Below are 19,464 nucleotides of genomic sequence, written 5' to 3'. Positions count from 1 at the left end.
TGTTGAGAACTTTCTGGTCTTTGTTGTACAAAATTAAAAAGTGAACTTGTGAGGAAGGAAAGTTTCAGAGCACCTAGGATAGGAAATGATAGAGATCATTTTCCTTAAATGCTCGAATATGATCTTTCTGCTTCAGAACAGCCCATTTCTCAGTTCTGGGAGATTACAATAGGTCTTCTGGAGTTACCCTGACCAGTCTCCTGCGGACCATTAGATTGTTCTTATACCCTTCAGCCTCTGCTAATTCAGGAGGTGTGCGTGAACATGTGCTTGGTTGTGTATACCTCGGGAAAACACTGGGAGCTTGCTTGCCCTGGGATTAGAAAGCCGTTTGAATTTCTTTCCGGCAAGTCATAACTTCTATCTAAGTCACAGCATAAAGCTAGGAATCTCTCTAAATAGTGTTTTTATTCTTATCTATAGGGAGGGTTATAGATGTAAGAGCAAGTAAAACCAACTGAATAAGGGTAGAAGCCAGAACTTCCCTTAGTCATTATCTAAGTCGTTCCGTAACTTCTGTTCAAAAAGTTAATGGTACTATGAAATCTTTTTTCTTCCCTTGTTTTATTCTTTGATTAGATTCTCTCTTGTGTCTCATGTTTGAATGTTATAAGATTTTTTTCATTCCAGAGGACTCAGTATTGTTTTTAAAAGGAACAAAAAGTGGGAATATTTCATAGTGGGAATATTTATATTCATGTGCACTTCCAAAGCTGTACTTGAATCTCAGAAGAACTGCCAGCCTTACCTGGTAACAGGACAGGTGTAGGGGTCCCTGACAAGAAATTTTTGAAATGGAGTTTGCCGATGTATAATCCTACTGATGCAGTACCTAAATAGTAGTGAGATTCAGTGTAGCTGCTTGGTAAGAAACGTATTTTCCTGAAATTGCATTCGGTTTCTTCTGTAAAAAATGAGAGGGGTCTTGTATCACTTCCTAACAAAGGGAACAATAATAATATTTATAACTTTAAATTACTTATTTTTTAGTTTTTGCTTGCCTGGGATTTTTGTCACCTGCCAACAGAGGAGCACTGATGACTTGTGCTGTGGTCCTGTGGGTGCTGCTGGGCACCCCTGCAGGCTATGTCGCTGCCAGATTCTATAAGTGTAAGTAAAAGCCACCCTGACTGTCAGATCTAGAGCCAACTCTGCTGCATCAGTGCATCTGAGCCTTTGTGTCTGGTAGGTGATTTTCTTCAAACAATATGTTTTGAAGATGTATGTTCTTATTTACTAGAAGCTTGTGAATTGGGTGACTGTCCCTAGGTCTCTGTTGAAAATGCTTATACAGTGAGGTAAGCAAATTAAGGTGCTGGCTTTTCCTCCATCCTCTCTTTCCTTTTTCTTTGAAGTTTTGACTGAACAACTTAGATTTGCTACTTTCATAAAAACATACAGAGACTAAAAAGGAAGAAAGTATGCAAGTGTGTATCCTTGATTTGTCAACTACAAGTGATATATATATATAATAACTTTTCCTGCGTAAGAGAGGTCCTGCTTAAAATTGTGTCAATTCAATATTTATAAAAATAAACTGTACCTAAAGTAAACTGAGCTTTCACTATTCTGTCAAGTGGCCATAACCCTTCTCTTCTCAGTCACCTGATCTGACATACTGATCTCCCACCCCCTACCAGGAGCAGCAGTGCTAGAGGAAGCCTGAAAATGTGAACCAGCTATGGAAATTTAAATGTGTAGTGTGTCTGGCTTGAGGGTTCCTGGTTTGTACAAATGCTGAAACTGACCTCAGTATAAATGAGAATCCCTGTGTGCTCTTTCTCTTCCCAGTCCCGTTGATTGAAAGTGGCTTAGAATTTACGGGTTCTTTTATTTTGAAGTAAAAAAAGATCAGAAAAGAAAAACTGGTCTGGATAACTTTCCTTTAACATTAGATTAACTTTATGCTGAAGTAAATCTTGAGAGCAGATCTTATCCAGGGCAGTGTGCATGCACATCTCTGACTTGGGTCACTTGGTTAGGGAATATCATATTTGCCAGTGTCATTTTTTAGGAAAATTTGTCCAGTACCAGACTTGGAACATGGATATTTGGTTTTTTGTTTTCTTCTACAGCCTTCGGAGGTGAAAAGTGGAAAACAAATGTTTTATTAACATCATTTCTTTGTCCTGGGTAAGTGAATTTTTCAGTAATTTTCTTAATATAGTCATATTTTAGATGCCATATTTCCAGTCCCTTAAGTCTTTAATATTCTCTGTCTCTAAACCATGTACTCTAGCAAATGAACATTATTTGTAAAAAGAGGTAAGTTAATATTTAAAATATTTAGTAAATATAATGTTTACTAATGCCTTACCTGGAAAAAGTACCTTTAAACATGAAAAATTATTATATTCTTTTTCTTAAAAGTCTCTTTCTTAGTCTTTCAATCTGGCATGTTGTTATATAAGGCTACATACAAGCTTTTGACCTTATCACAGGACAGAGTCACAAACTGAAAATAGTTCAGGCAGTCATACAATTTCAAATTTTTATCAAAAGTATTCTGCTTTTTAAAGTTTATTCCATTACGTAGAGTAACATAATACCAAAAATTTCAAAAACCAACCACCACATAGGAAAACAAAACAACTATGACCCTTTGGAGTATAGCTTTTGATAGCAAATATCTGATATGTGGCTAGTTCTAGAAACAGAACTGACTTTCTCCCTAACTTCCAGATTTCTTATGGGCAAGAACTGGCCTCTGTGCAGTCAGCAGCAAGGAGGAAAGCTAAAGGTCAAACCCAGAAGCCAGGACTACTCCATTTGCAGACCAGAAAGAGTGGCAGCAGCTACAAATTTTGTACATGTTTAGGATACTTTCTTAGATTATTGTCTCCATTGAAGATGTACATGCCTCCCAGCCATTCATGTTCTATTCATATTTTTAGGCTTTTCCTAAGCCAGATCTTCTGTCTTCTTTCCCTCTCTTGTCAACTAAAGAAATGTCCCCCCTTATCACAACTGTCAGGTGATTTCCTTCAGAATCACCTTTCAAATATTCCCCTGATCTCTAACATCTTCCATTTCTTCCTTTCTCTGTGTTCTGTTCTTGTGTTTCATCTCTTACTCCTACAAATATGCTTAGATATTTTCCAAATCCTAACAAGAGATATTAGAATGTATATATAATATGTATGTAATATCTATTTAAATATAGATATAATATCTAGATGTAGATATTAGCCAAATCCTAAAAAGAGCTCCCCAGAAATATCTTCCCCTCCATTATCTTATTTCTTTTCCACTGCCAACAAAATGCCTTGAAAAAATACACTACTTTATTCTCATTTGCTCAGCATACCTACAACATAAACACACATAATCCATCTTTCTTCCCCATTACTTCAGTGAAAGCTTCACTAGAAGCTTACCAATTCTATTCCCATTTCTCAGTCTAGAAACCATTTTCTGTGTCTTCACTCTACCCCTCAACATTGTCTGACATTGGGATACTTATCCTTGAAATTCCTTGCTTTCTTTGGCTTCATAGAAATTATCCTAAAACCAGTTCTTCGTGTCTCTGCTCAGCCCTTCTCTGATTTATCTTCTTCATCCTACCCTTAACACTACATATTCACCCGTGAAGTAAGTAAAGAGAAAGGAAGACAGAGACCAAGAGAATGAGCACCAAGAACTCAAGGGGGCAGGGAGAATTGGTAATCACCTAGTTTCAAAACGATCATTTAATGATATTAAATGAATTCATGTAGTTTTATATAAAGACCTCCATGTAATTATTGCAGTAGACCCAACAAAATGGCATTTGATAATATTAAACATTATTTCCAGATGTAAAGAGAATTTGATGGAGAGAGAATGCTTCCTTATATTAATAAAACTCTCATCTCTAATTCAGAACCACTGTCATTTAATGATCAAACACTAGAGACATTTTCATTAATTACTTTTCATGGCTTTAGTTATTTAAGTTCCAGTCACAGTAAGACATACAACAAGAGGAATGCATTTCAGGAAGGTGGAGATTATACTGTTTGTTGATGACATAATTTGTATTCAGAGAACATCAACACATTTCAACTGTAAAATTTATACAATTAATAAAAGAGTTTGGCAGAATGGCTAGATACCAGCTAATATTCTAAGAACCTGAATATCACCAATATCAAATTTAGTATTTTAATGGTTGTGGTAATTGTGTAGGAAGAGGAATATTCATAGGAATGTTAGCAACAGAAAATTTTGTGATACCTGAAATAACTTCTCAAAATATCCATTCATATGACAAGTCTACAAAGCTAATTTGTATGAGATACAAATTCACCTTGTTACTTGAGGGGAAGACCAAGTACTGTGAAAGGGTTTGGCAATGTCCTGTGGCTACCAGGACAGAGAACACTAGACCATGTATACATGGAAGCATGCTAGATGTGGCATCACAAACCAGAGGACCTGTTAAATGATGCTAAGACGATTGTATGAAGGGAGAAAAATTTTATTCTTATTTCTCACACACGAAATCAGTTTCAGGTAGGCTGAAGCTTACCTGTATCAGGCATAACTGTTAGACAGAAATAGAGGAGTATTCTTCATGATCCCAGGTTAGGAAAGGCTGTCCTTCCTTAAGCAAATTGTACAAAGGATAAAGAGAAAACTGATGACATTGATAGCATTTAAAACTGGGGGGTATGTAGAAGTGATTATAGTATAATTGCAGCCATGTTTTTAAAAATATGCTCGTAGAAGAAAGACTGAACAGAAATTAAGTACACACATTCAATTGTTTAGGTTGAGAAGAAGCCATAAACTGGAAGAACAAGATATTTAACAAGGAATTTGTAGGTGGAATATATGCAACTCACATTTATGATTCTACAAAAGACATGCACCCCAAATGAAAAATGAGCACTGGATGCAATCAACAAGTCACAGAAGCTAATACCTAAAAAGGGAACAAGCACAGGATGCTCAGCTGCAGCTGTCAATAGGAAATGCAAATTAAAACAACCCATTTGACAGTCCCAGCATAATGAAATGTGTTGTTCAGTGCCTCTGTCTCCTTATTTTCTGTCTGGTTGGTCTGTCCTTCAGAGTTAGTGGAGACTGTTGAAGTCTCCTAGAATGAATGCATTGCATTCTATTTCCCCTTTAATTTTGTTAGTATTGGTTTCACATATGTAGGTGCTCCTCTGTTGGGTGCATAGATATTTATAACGGTTATATCTTCTTGTTGGATTGACCCCTTTATCATTATGTAATGTCCCTCTTTGTCTCTTGTGACTTTCTTTGTTTTGAAGTCTATTTTGTCTGATACAAGTACTGCAACTCCTGCTTTTTTCTCCTTATTAGTTGCATGAAATATCTTTCTCCATCCCTTCACTTTTAGTCTGTGTATGTCTTTGGGTTTAAAGTGAGTTTCTTGTAGGCAGCATATAGATGGGTCTTGTTTTTCTATCCATTCAGTGACTCTATGTCTTTTGATTGGTCAGTCCATTTACATTTAGTGTGATTATCGGTAGGTATGTACTTATTGTCATTGCAGGCTTTAGATTCGTGGTTACCACAGGTTCAAGGTTAACTTCCTTACTATCCAAGAATCTAACTTAACTCTCTTAATATGCTATTACAAACAATCTAAAGGTTCTTTTTTTGTTTTCTCCTCCTTTTTCTTCCTCCTCCATTCTTTATATATTAGGTATCATATTCTGTACTCTTTGTCTATCCCTTGATTGACTTTGGGGATAGTTAATTTAATTTTGCATTTGCTTCGTAATTAGCTGTTCTACTTTCTTTACTGTGGTTTTATTACCTCTGGTGACAGCTATTAAACCTTAGAACACTTCCATCTATAGCAGTCCCTCTAAAATGCACTGTAGAGATGGTTTGTGGGAGGTAAATTCTCTCAGCTTTTACTTATCTGGAAATTGTTTAATCCCTTCTTCAATTTAAATGATAATCTTGCTGGATAAAGTAATCTTGATTCCAGGCTCTTCTGCTTTATTGTATTAAATACATCATGCCACTCCCTTCTGGCCTGTAGTATTTCTGCTGAGAAGTCTGATGATAGCCTGATGGGCTTTCCTTTGTATGTGATCTTATTTCTCTCTGGCTGCTTTTAGTAGTCTGCCCTTATCTTTGATCTTTGCCATTTTAATTACCATATGTCTTGGTGTTGTCTCCCTTGGGTCCCTTGTGTTGGGAGATTTGTGGATCTCCATGGCCTGAGAGACTATCTCCTTCCCCAGATTGGGGAAGTTTTCAGCAATTAACTCCTCAGAGACACTTTCTATCCCTTTTTCTCTCTTCTTCTTCTTCTGGTACCCCTATAATGCAAATATTGTTCCGTTTGGATTGGTCACACAGTTCTCTCAATATTCTTTCATTCTTAGAGATCCTTTTTTTCTGTCTGTGCCTCAGCTTCTTTGTATTCCTCTTCTCTAGTTTCTATTTCATTTATCAGCTCCTCCACCCTATCAAATCTGCTTTTAATACCCTCCATTGTGCTCTTCAACAATTGGATCTCTGACCAGAATTCATTCCCGAGTTCTGGAATCTTTCCATACTTCCATGAGCATGTTAATGATTTTTATTTTGAATTCCCTTTCAGGAAGAGTCATGAGGTCGATGACCTTTAAATCTTTCTCAGGAGTTGTATTAATAATTTTACTTTGAACCAGGTTCCTTTGGCATTTCATATTTGTATATGGCGCCCTCTAGTGTCCACAAGCTCTACTCCATGGAGCTGCTCAGCCCCTGAAGCAATGCAGGGGATGGCAGGGGAGTGATATTGGTGCCTGGGAGGAGGGAAGAGCTGTTTCCTGCTTCCCAGCTGCTATGTCTGTCTCCACTGCCTGAACCAGTGGGCCAAGCACACAGGTATAAGCCTCTATGCTTTGCATTTGTAGTTGCTGTAAACAGATCTTCCCTCCGGCTGGCCTAACGCCAGGGTAGGGTTTGCGTTTGCCGGTTTGCAAGCCAGGTGGGGCTGGCCGGGAGAAAGGTGCAGTAGGCTGTGTATCACGGAGGGGGTCCTTGGCGCTGTGTAGCCAGCTAGGGAGCTGGAGCACCTGAAGATCCTGAAAGTTCCCAAGCTGCTGGGCAGAGTGCACTTGGACAATTTTGTCTACCTGTGCTTTCTCCTGAGCAGTAAGCTCTGTGTAATCCTTGCTCCTTTAGCAGGCCTATTGCTAAGGGCTTCCTTGTTAGGAAGTCTCTCAGACTGCCCCCGTTTCTCTTATTCCAGAGCAGCCAGATACGGATCCCTGCTTTCCACAAGTGACTGGAATCTCAGTCTCCAGGAATTCTGCCTGTCTTAGCTTTCCAACCCCCTAATCATGAGAGTACCATGCAAGCACCACAACATGTAGGTTTGTGCTCCCAGAGCAGATCTCTGGACTTAGGTATTCAGCACTCCCAGGCCTCCACTCCCTCCCGGCTCTGTTTCTCTTCCTCCCACCCATGAGCTGGGGTTGGGGAAGGGCTTGGATCCCGCCGGGCCACGGCTCTGGTATGTTACCCTGTTCTGTGATGTCTGCTCTTTTCTCCAGGTGTATGCAGTCTGGCACAGTCCTCTTTCCTGTTGCTCTTTCAGGATTAGTTGTATTAATTATATTTTCATATTATATGCAGTTTTAGAAGGAACTGTCTCACCTCTCACACCGTCATCTTTAATCCTTCTGAGCATAATGAAATATGTAAAGAGGTAACTTTCATAAGCAGCTAGTAGGCGTTTGAGTCAGGCAAAACCAATGTCAAGAGTGATTTGGCAATGTCTAGTACAGTTTTATATTCACATACCCCATGACTCTACAATTCTATTATCTTTGTATATAACCAGGAATTGTAATACTAATTACATGTGATTGCTACTCTACCATTCTGCTACTAACTCAAGTTTTACCCAGAATCCTATTATGTCTTTCAGGATTGTATTTGCTGACTTCTTCATAATGAATCTGATTCTCTGGGGAGAAGGATCTTCAGCAGCTATTCCTTTTGGAACACTGGTTGCCATATTGGCCCTTTGGTTCTGCATTTCTGTGCCCCTGACGTTTATTGGTGCATACTTCGGTTTTAAGAAGAATGTAAGTTGATAGGTGTTAACTTATTCAAACAAATTTCAGTTCAGGAAATGAGCATATGTTACCTAAAAAGATATCTAAAAGGTATGTACTTGTTCTCTGAGATCTGAATTTTATAGAATATTGATGACCTCTTAGTTTGATGGTGATCATTCTTAAAATAGTATTTTAGGAGTGTGGTGGTGAAGTTACAGATACATTTAAATTTCAGAGTTTTGTAAGTAAATGGAAATGTGTATGGATTAATAAAAAATGAAATAACAATTTAAACTAATGAAAGCTTTGACTTTGTAACATTGAAAATAAATTATTTTTATTACTTTCTTTTAACCTAAAAAATACATGCATTTTTTTTCCCTCAGTAATAAGTGCTTCTACATTACTTAACTAAGTAAACCAAGAGTATAGAAGGAAAGCTAGGGTTAGGAAGCAAAGCTGTAAGAAAATTGGTTATAAAGTAAGAAGAGTAGCAGTTTTTTTAATGTGTAGCTTTGGAATAAATTTTGTATGCCTTTCCTGCTAATATTTGATTTTTGGAAGAATCCTTCCCTCCTTCCTATCTGTCTCCATCTCTGCTTTCCCACTTCTATCCTCAAACTAAGAGGAAAATGAGAATTTATTCTTCAGACCTGTAATTCCACTTCACTATCCTTGCCCTTCTCAAAAATACCTGATCGATAAGGTTAAAATAAATACTGTATTATAATATACTTTGTGAGGGGGACCCAGAATGCTCTGGAAGAAACTGTCATTGCTTTTTATATTCTCTACTTCACTTACTATGCCAGGACACTGAAAAATTTTTTAGTTATTTGGCATTTTGTTTAATGTATGATTTAAGATCTATATAGCATAAATAGTAAACCAACATGATTTGAAATTTTTTAAATTATGTAGATTAAATAAGTACTTAAAATTCCAAAAATATGCCAGTTAAAAATACAAAAATTTACGAACGATATGATTCCCTGCCTGTATACATGTGTATCTACATGTACAATAATCTAATCATGGAATATAATCTCAGTGAGAATACCAAGTTTTAAATTTTGACATATCATTACAAAAAACTAAAAAATATGTTTTTGAACTATTTCGTAAGAAAATGAATTTCTACATATACACCTCAGGTAAGCTACATTTAGGTATTTTAGGTTCCAGTTATTTTTATAACCATGTGTATTATGAAAGGGAGAATACTTGAGAATATCACCAATACCTTATAGTCACGAAGCTTCATACAGCCATTCATGGTCTTGTTTGTGTTCGCAAGTCTTAGTAGAATTGAACAGTTTTGATAGAGATGATATTACCCTTCTCCAAATAAAAATGTGTTGAAAATTTCAGAACCAGCTAATTTCCTATAGTAAGTATGTAATTAAAAGGAAAAAAACCAACTCTGCCTTTGTATTTCAAGCACTATAACATCTCCCTTGATGTATTTCTTACTTTGCTTAAAGCCATTAGAGGATAAACTGATGGAAACAGTGGTGTCTTGTTCCAGAAGACAGACTGTAGTGCCCAGGTCGTTGCTTCTAAATACAAACTTCAGTTTGATGAATGAAATAGACTTGTACTGCTATTAATGTTAGCATGGAAACTGAGAATAAGTGGAAAATAATCTAGTACAGAGAAGAATTTTTAAATTAGATATATGATTATGAATCCTTTTCTTTCTTCACTGAAGGCCATTGAACACCCAGTTCGAACGAATCAGATTCCACGTCAGATTCCTGAACAGTCCTTCTACACAAAGCCATTGCCTGGTATTATCATGGGAGGGATTTTGCCCTTTGGGTGCATCTTCATACAGCTTTTCTTCATACTGAATAGTATTTGGTAAGCTAAGGACTAAGTCCTCAGATTCCCATTACCACTATATGTAATACTAGCTTTCTCTTTTTGTTTATCTGGATTACTATTTATATCTCATAAATGTAAGTCATTCTCCAGTAATCAGAAATCTTAAGATCCAAAAGGTTATTTTATCTTTTCCATTTGGGAAAAAGAATACAAATAACAGCTATTAACTGAGGGCTTATTAATTCTTATTCTTTCTTTTACTTAATTCTCAGATCTCCCTGAGGTGATATTATCCCCATTTAACAGAGATGAAGATGAGGCTTTGGGGGTTAAGTAATTGTGTCACACAGCTACCATGTGACAGGAAATTAATTTGTTTCCTCAAATGTATGTCTTAAATAAGTGATCTGTACTGCTTCAGAGAGAAGATACTCTGATTTGAGGGGATTCAGGCAAGCATTGGAGGAACCACTGAGCTGGATGACATTGACTCCTTTCTAATCCCAAGATTCCTTCAGTCTTTGATTTCTTGTTTGCATAGAAAAACTCATAGTGGTGATTTTTAGCCACTCTGTTATGGTGTGTACATTGCAGTATATTATGAGCATTATTTGATCTCATTGACATAGGTTATAGAAAGGAGGAAGGTTCAAGGTAGCATCAGGTCAGAACTAAGTTTGAGCTTTATAGTGATCAGAATGTATCTTTCCTCCCTGATTGCTATAGCAGTTTCAAACTTCAGCTGATTTTATGATGTACGGTAAGAAACAATATATATCAGATATAACCTTTTCTTAGGTTAGTTCTGCCTTTCCATGAATTTTTTGTTGAATTTGTCTGGTTCACAGTAGATAAGTAGACTAAGCATATTTGAATAAATGTTTCAGGTACACCCTAGGCAGGAAGGCAAGCCCCATGCATTGCCATAGCCTTCCTCCCTTGCCCCACTCCCACCCTATCACCGTCTAAATCTGAGAATTTTTCTTTGATTAGTTGGGTGAAAATGCAGACTTCTTCAGTTCAAGGAAAGTGAAAAGATTGTTATCATTTACTGTGTAAAAGAGAAAATATTTATAGTTTCATCTTGACATGTTTGATTATAGGTCACACCAGATGTATTACATGTTTGGCTTCCTATTTCTGGTGTTTATCATTTTGGTTATTACATGTTCTGAAGCAACTATACTCCTTTGCTATTTCCACCTATGTGCAGAGGTATGTATTAGCAATATTCACTTATGTTAATTTGTTAACAGTATTTATAATTTTAGCATAAGGCTACTCTGAATACTAGTAATTGAAATAGTTTCTGTAGATATATGTTTATTAAGACAGACATTGACCTCTATTCCTAAATCAGATGTAGTCCTCTTTAGCACTGAATTAAGATAGTATCCTGGTTCAGTACATTCTTTTAGAGCTTAACCTTAAGATGTTAATTTCCTGAAAGTAGCACATTATGCTGAATTTTCATTTTTGAGTTTTTAAGTGTCTAACTTAAAAATTAATGTTTTTTATAATATAGATATTTCTAGACTGAAAATTTAGTAAAAATAAACATTTTAAGTAGAGAAATTCATTAAAACATTTTTTATTATATTGTAATGAATTATATTCATGACAAAATGATGACATCCTTATATAATAAATAGAATTGGTTTTTAAAGATTCAGGTTGTGTTAAATCATTCTTTCATTGCTATTTTCTATACAGGGAATCTAACTTTGTTCAACTTGAGATGCTTTTTTTAAAAATTGGTGTTAAGTTCATACAACATAAAATTAGCCATTTTAAAGTGAACAATTCAGTGACCCTTACTGCATTACAGTATGTTGTGTAACCACCACCTCTGTCTACTTCCAAAATATTTTCATCACCCCTAAGTAAAACCCCATACCCATTAAACAGTTAATTCCATTCTCTTCTCCCTCTAAGACCCTGGCAGTCACCCCTCTGATTTCTGTCTTTACAGATTTACCTGTTCTGGATATTTCACATAAATGGAATCATACAATATATGGCCTTTTGTGTCTGGCTTCTTTGACTTAGCAGAATGATTTCAGGGTTAATCATTTTGTAGCATAGATCAGTACTTCCTTTGTATAGCCAAATAATATTCCTTTGTATAGATATACCCTGATTTGTTGATCCATTCATGATATTGATGGACATTAGGTTTGCTTGGCTATTGTGAATACTGCTGCTATGAATATTTGTGTACAAATATTTGAGTACTTGTTTTCACTTCTTTGGGGTATATGTAGAAACAGAATTGAGTCATTCTGTTGCTGAGGCAATTCTTTGTTGAACTTTTTGAAGAACCACCAAACTTTTCCACACTGGTGGCGCTATTTTTACATTCTTACCAGCAGCGCACAAGGGTTCCACATTCTTGGCAACACTTATTATTTCCTGTTTTTTAAAATTACAGCCATCCTAGTAGGCATGAAATGGTATCTCATTGTGGTTTTAACTTTAATTTCCCCAGTTACTAGTGATGTTGAGTATCTTCTCTTCTTTGTGGACCATATGTATATCTTGGAGAAATGTCTTTCGAGGTCCTTTGCCCAATTATTAATTAGGTTATCTATTTATTGAGTTGTAAGAGTTCTTTATATATTTGGGGTATTAGACCTTTATCAGATATATGATTTGCAAGTACCTTTTTCCATTCTGTAGGTTGTCTTTTCATTTTCTTGATAATGTCCTTTGTACAAAAGTTTTAAATTTTGAATGTCTGATTTTTTTTTCTTTTGTTGCCATATCTAAGAATTCATTCTTAAATCCAAGGTCATGAAAATGTACCCCTGTGTTTTCTTCCTGTAAGTGTATAGTGTTACCTCATATATTTAGGTCTTTGATCCATTTTGAGTTAATTTTAGTACATGGTATTAGGGATCCAACTTCATTCTTTTGCATGTGGATATCCTGTTTTCACAGCAGTTTGTTGAAGAGACTAATCTTTACTCATTGAATGGTCTTGGCAACCTTGTTGAAAATCCATTGACCATAGATGTATGTGTTAATTTCTGGATTCTCAACTGTATTCCAGTGGTAGTTACGCTATCCTTATGCTAGTACCACACTGTTTTGATTACTATAGCTTTGTGTAGTAAGTTTTGGAATTGGGAAGGGCACGTAAGTTCTCCAACTTTGTCCTTCATTTTAAAGATTATTCAGGGCCCCTTGCAATTCCATATGAACTTGAGGATTGACTTTTTCATTTCTGCAAAAGTTGGAATTTTGACAGGAATTGCATTAAATCTACAGATCACTTTGCAAAGTATTGCCATCTTAATATTAAGCCTTCCAATCCATTAACACAGGTTGTCTTCCCATTCATTCATGTCTTTAATTTCTTTAAGCAGTGTTTTGTAGTTTTCAGTGTACAAGTCTTTTACCTCCTTGGTTAAATTTATTCCCAGGTGTTTTATTCTTTTGGATGCTATTGTAAATGGAATTACTTTTTTAATTTCCTTTTTGGATTGTTCATTGTTAATACATAGAAACACAACTGATTTTCATGTTGATCTTGTACCCTGCAACTTTGCTGAATTTGTTTTTTAGCTATAGCAGTTTTATATGTGGACTGTTGAGGATTTTCTAATGTTGGTGTGCTTTTCAAATATATTTATTTTTTGACATATACCAAAGGGTAGGCAAGATAATGAAGTATTTTCTTTTAAAAGATCTGTTAAGCTATAAGCCACTTTACATAAAAGTCGAGCAGTTTTGAAAACCTACCTTGTTTAAATTATGTTAGTAATAACGAAATGGCTTTCAATCAGACCTTAATAGAATAATCTGCTTCCAACTACAGAGTTAACTAGACTATAACATAAGTGATAATTAATTTTGAGTATGTAAGTCAGCTCTTTGTACATTGCTTTTCTTTGGGAAGCATACATTTTAAAATATAGTCTAATGCTTCATTATTCATAAACTGTTTTAAGACTTTTCCACATTTTCAACCAGTGTTTAAGTAGCTCCACCAAGGATAGGGGGTGCTTCTTAGCACCCCACCCTAGGGAGGAGGGAAATGGGCAAAGTTCAATAGGAGAAAGAGACTAGAACCCATAAGAAAAGTTAGGTTTGGAAGCGGGAGCACTTGGGCTATTTCACTTAGCTATGTTTGCATTTTAACTTTATTGTGCTATGTGTTATCTATAATTGGAAAGTAATTCTTTTTCCTTCAATTCTCTCTTTTCTCCCTAGGATTATCATTGGCAATGGCGTTCATTCCTTACCAGTGGTTTTACTGCAGTGTATTTCTTAATATATGCAATACACTACTTCTTTTCAAAACTGCAAATCACAGGAACAGCAAGTACAATTCTGTACTTTGGTTATACCATGATAATGGTTTTGATCTTCTTTCTTTTTACAGGTAAGAACTAAGATGATGAATCTAGTTACTAAGCTTCTAGGCAGATTATTTAGAAATTTAGAAATATTTTCCTTTTATAAAACCCATGAAAGCTTCTACTACTCAGCCCTCCTATATTTAGTCCTCATAAGCATAGTTTGGTCTGGGCCGCTTTGAAGTGACAATCAGTAAACCCAAGGTGAGGAAACAGAACCTGAGGGAAGGAGGTTAAAGAGGGCCCGTTGTTCTAGCATACAGGGGCCTGGATCAGTACTTGCCAGGGTTTCCCTGGACTGGTCTGTGGCTCTGTTCTTGTGCCAGTACCAAATTGTCTTGATTACTATGGCTTTGTAGTAGAGCTTGAAGTTGGGGAGTGAGATCCCCCCTACTTTATTCTTCTTTTTCAGGATTGCTTTGGCTATTCGGGGTCTTTGGTGTTTCCATATGAATTTTTGAATTATTTGTTCCAATTCATTAAAGAATGTTGCTGGTAATTTGAGAGGGATTGCATCAAATTTGTATATTGCTTTCGGCAGGATGGCCATTTTGACGATATTAATTCTTCCTAGCCATGAGCATGGGATGAGTTTCCATTTATTAGTGTCCCCTTTAATTTCTCTTAAGAGTGACTTGTAGTTTTCAGAGTATAAGTCTTTCACTTCCTTGGTTAGGTTTATTCCTAGGTATTTTATTCTTTTTGATGCAATGGTAAATGGAATTGTTTTCCTGATTTCTCTTTCTATTGATTCGTTGTTAGTGTATAGGAAAGCTACAGATTTCTGTGTGTTGATTTTGTATCCTGCAACTTTGCTGTATTCCGATATCAGTTCTAGTAGTTTTGGAGTGGAGTCTTTAGGGTTTTTTATGTACAGTATCATATCATCTGCAAATAGTGACAGTTTAACTTCTTCTTTACCAATCTGGATTCCTTGTATTTCTTTGTTTTGTCTGATTGCCGTGGCTAGGACCTCCAGTACTATGTTAAATAACAGTGGGGAGAGTGGGCATCCCTGTCTGGTTCCCGATCTCAGTGGAAATGCTTTCAGCTTCTCGCTGTTCAGTATAATGCTGGCTGTGGGTTTATCATATATGGCCTTTATTATGTTGAGGTACTTGCCCTCTATTCCCATTTTGCTGAGAGTTTTTTATCATGAATGGATGTTGAATTTTGTCAAATGCTTTTTCAGCATCTATGGAGATGATCATGTGGTTTTTGTCTTTCTTTTTGTTGATGTGGTGGATGATGTTGATGGATTTTCGAATGTTGTACCATCCTTGCATCCCTGGGATGAACCCCACCATGGTGTATGATCCTTTTGATATACTGTTGAATTCTGTTTGCTAATATTTTATTGAGTATTTTTGCATCTACGTTCATCAGGGATATTGGTCTGTAATTTTCTTTTTTTGTGGGGTCTTTGCCTGGTTTTGGTATTAGGGTGATGTTGGCTTCATAGAATGAGTTTGGGAGTATTCCCTCTTCTTCTATTTTGTGGACCATTTTAAGAAGAATGGTTATTATGTCTTCTTTGTGTGTCTGATAAATTTCCGAGTTAAATCCGTCGGCCCCCGGGGTTTTGTTCTTGGGTAGTTTTTTGATTATTGTTTCAATTTCTTTGCTTGTAATTGGTTTGTTTAACTTTTGTGTTTCTTCCTTGGTCAGTCTTGGGAACCTGTCAATGGTATGCAGATTTGCTTTCTAGCCCTTTATCATTATGTAGTGGCCTTCTTTATCTCTTGTTACTTTCTTTGTTTTGAAGTCTATTTTGTCTGATATTTACTGTTGTTTGCCTGAAATATAAGCTTCTAGCTTTTTTATCCATTCTATTACTCTATGTCTTTTGATTGGTGCATTAAGCAGATTATGCCCTGTAGAGGTGGTTTGTTAGAAATGGTCACATATTTCTCTTAGTGTTGTTTCATTCCTGGAGATCCTTTTATCTCTCTCTATGTCAGCTTCTATACGTTCCTGTTCTCTGGCTTCTATTCCTTCAATGGCCTCTTGCATCTTATCCATTCTGCTTATAAATCCTTGGTTTCACTTCTTGATCTCTTTCCTGACATCTGTGATCTCCTTGACTTCATCCCACTGCTCTTGCATTTTTCTCTGCATCTCATCCCACTGCTCTTGCATTTTTCTCTGCATCTCATCCCATTGCTCTGCATTTTTTTCTGCATTCTGTCAGCATGTTCATGATTTTTATTTTGAACTCAGGAAGACTAGTTAGGTCTGTCTCCTTCTCAGGTGTTGTCTCTGTGATCTTTGTCTGCCTGTAGTTTTACCTTTTCATGGTGATAGAGATAGTCTGCAGAGCTGGTACAAGTGACCGCTGGAAGAGCTTCCCTTCTTGTTGGTTTGTAGCCTTTTCCTGGGAGAATAGCGACCTCTAGTGGCTTGTGCTGGGCAGCTGTGCGCAGACAGGGCTTCTGCTTCCTGCCCAGTTGCTTTGGGGTTTATCTCCACTGTTGCTGTGGGCTTGGCCTGGCTGGGGCTGTTCCTTAAGCAACAATGAGAGAGGGAACAGAAAGGAAAAAAAAAAGAAAAAACACGCGATGATAGCACCAGGGTCCCTGTCTAGTTACTAAGCTTCTAGGCAGATTATTTAGAAATTTGGCAAAAAGAGAGAAAAAAAAGGGGAAATATTTTCCTTTTATAAAACCCATGAAAGCTTCTACTACTCAGCCCTCCAGTCTGTCTTTTGCGCATTTCAGAAATAGGGTAAAAAGCTCTAGCTACCTAAAGTTTAGGAGTAGGTAGAAATTAAGGAGGTGAAGTTGAGACTGAGAATAAATTATATCAAGAAAAGATAGTCATAGTACATCCCTTATTCTAGAAGTTTTAAGCACAAATTTCTGTCTCTACTTTAAAATCCAAAATTCCTTGTACAACTTGAGAAAAATATGTATCCACATAGTCTGTTTTGCAAAATAAAATATTCTGTCACATAATGTACTTTTGGTATGTACATTATATCCATATTAAGAACAAAACAAAATACTTAAAGTATTTTGTTAAGAACCAAATAAGTAATTAATTTTCTTAGGGTTGCCAGTTTTTTCTCATCTTAAAATATCCTCTGTTGTTGTCTGGAGGTTCTTGGTATAAGCATCAAGTTTAAAAATATTATATTTTATATATGTTACTTCATTACTTTTCTAAAATTAACCCCAACTGCTTCCCAAGCATATTTATATGTCCTCCAAAACATACACAATGGCTTGCACATAGTAGGTATTCAGTACATGTATGATATAAGAGTAAGTACAATAATAATGCTTATTACTTCCCATAATAATGTCCTATGTATAATCTCTTGGTTTTGAAAATCTCCTTCAAGACTTTTTCTTTTTATCACATTTAAAATAATGGTGAAAATCATTGGAACTTTAAATATAAAACTTAAACAAGGAGTATGTATATTGCTTCTGTATTCTTCTTTACCTCAACCAATCAACTATTCTCAGGGTCCTCCTTACCCAGCCACATGGCCATAAGGCAGTTACTTAACCCATTTGAGCTTCATTTTTGTCACCCATCTAGCATTCAAATTTTTTAGAATCTAGACTAATGACAATACCTGAAAATCAAGGCATATATATATTTTTTCATGAATCATCTCATTTATTCTATGTAATGGTCTATGGCAGCAGCTAGGGCAGAAGAAAAGTCAGGGGGCTTGGAGATTTTGTTTTGACTAGCCCAAGGATCATGCACACAGTCATGAGAGCTGCTGTGTCTTAACCTCATATTCAGTGGGTGGGTGTCTTTATAAATATCATAATTATATCACTTTTAACACTTCGAAAAAACTTTGAGTTATTTTATTATTATTCTTTGAAAACTGATAATTCTCAATGACCATACTTAGAAAATATCCCCATTCTAATTATTCTATGAATTCAATATTCTGTTTAAGCTCTTCATATTATACTTTGAATTAATTTCAAGAACAGTTTTCCATTTTGTGATTAGTAAGTATTCTTAAATAGGAAAGGAAAATTGGCATCCTTTTCATTTTATTAATTTCAGTCTTTTACATGTAATGAGAAAAAGAATGTTTATTACAGAAAGCTTCGATAATCTTACAGTATAAAAAGTTCTTTATGTCAGTTTCTATAAGAAATTTGATTTGAGGTGTTTGCATAATTCTTAGAACTCATGTATCTATGGTATATTCCTGGTAGGTAATAGTTCATAGTTGTATGGCTTTTTTTAAGTGTCCACCCATTTTGTGTCTGTATTTTTGTGTAAACTATAAAACTTCCTTTGAAAAAGGGTTTATTTTTGTTTTTTCTTTTATAGGAACAATTGGCTTCTTTGCATGCTTTTGGTTTGTTACCAAAATATACAGTGTGGTGAAGGTTGACTGAAGAAGCCAGTGTGTCCAGTTAAAACAGAAATAAATTAAATTCTTCATCAACAAAGACCTGTTTTTGTGACTACCTTGAGTTTTATCAGACTTATTGGCCTAGTAATCCTTCAGAAACAACATAATTCTAAATACACCTTTTCCCTATACTCCTGACCCCACAAAATGTGTTTTCAACACTAAAACATTTGTATTGTGATTTGATTAAGTATATACTCAGTTGTTCTCAATGAAGAGCAAATTTAAATATGTGCATTTGTAAATACAATAGCTATAAAAATTTTCAGTACTTCTCATGGTGGAAGAGAGGAGGCCATATTAAACAATACTGATGAAATGCAGGACAGTTTATTGTAAATAGGATTTTCTAGGCTCGGTAGGTGGAAAGAATTATTTTTCTTTGAAGGAAATAACTTTTTATCATGGCAATTTTGAAGGATGATTCATATGATGTGTTTATTGGGGGGTGTGGCTTTAAAAAATCTTGTATTGGTTGTAACTGTTCATATCTTTATTTCTGTGTTGACTTCATTATTCCCATGGTACTGGCCTTTTAAACTATGTGCCTCTGAGTCTTTCAATTTATAAATTTGTTATCTTAATAAATATTGTAAAAACGTCTTCATTGCATCATTATCTGTTACATATTCAAGGAAATTCTGTAAATACAAATTTATTTACCAAGGGTGTTTTCAAATGATTTATACTGTTTATCAGGTTTTACTGATTTTTGGTAATGTAACACTTCTGAGTTTTGATTTGAATGAAATTCCAGTCTCCTGGTCTTTGTGAAAAATCATAACTTTTAATTAGTAGGCAGTGATGGAAATTTTAGTCATGCATGTCTAGCCAGATAAATGATGTAAGTCTGGTAGTTAAT

At 35.7% G+C, this 19,464-nt stretch overlaps 1 protein-coding gene across 2 annotated transcripts in view; it reads left to right on the top strand.

The window, feature by feature from the left end:
* Window positions 1–19,205, top strand: part of TM9SF2 (transmembrane 9 superfamily member 2) — a 56,367-nt gene extending 37,162 nt beyond the window's left edge. For both annotated transcript variants that reach the window (XM_037024880.2, XM_037024881.2), the window contains exons 11-17: window positions 991–1,110; window positions 2,076–2,133; window positions 7,889–8,048; window positions 9,733–9,884; window positions 10,952–11,063; window positions 14,064–14,235; window positions 18,518–19,205. In XM_037024880.2, the coding sequence (XP_036880775.2) occupies window positions 991–1,110; window positions 2,076–2,133; window positions 7,889–8,048; window positions 9,733–9,884; window positions 10,952–11,063; window positions 14,064–14,235; window positions 18,518–18,585 (842 nt within the window). In that variant the 3' untranslated portion in view covers window positions 18,586–19,205. The remainder of the gene's footprint in view (window positions 1–990; window positions 1,111–2,075; window positions 2,134–7,888; window positions 8,049–9,732; window positions 9,885–10,951; window positions 11,064–14,063; window positions 14,236–18,517) is intronic.
* The last annotated feature ends 259 nt before the right edge of the window (window positions 19,206–19,464 follow it).

This window comes from Manis javanica, chromosome 9, assembly GCF_040802235.1.
Source record: "Manis javanica isolate MJ-LG chromosome 9, MJ_LKY, whole genome shotgun sequence".
Taxonomy (NCBI): Eukaryota; Metazoa; Chordata; class Mammalia; order Pholidota; family Manidae; genus Manis; species Manis javanica.
Note: the sequence above shows the minus strand (reverse complement) of the source record. Positions and strands in the feature narration are given on the sequence as shown.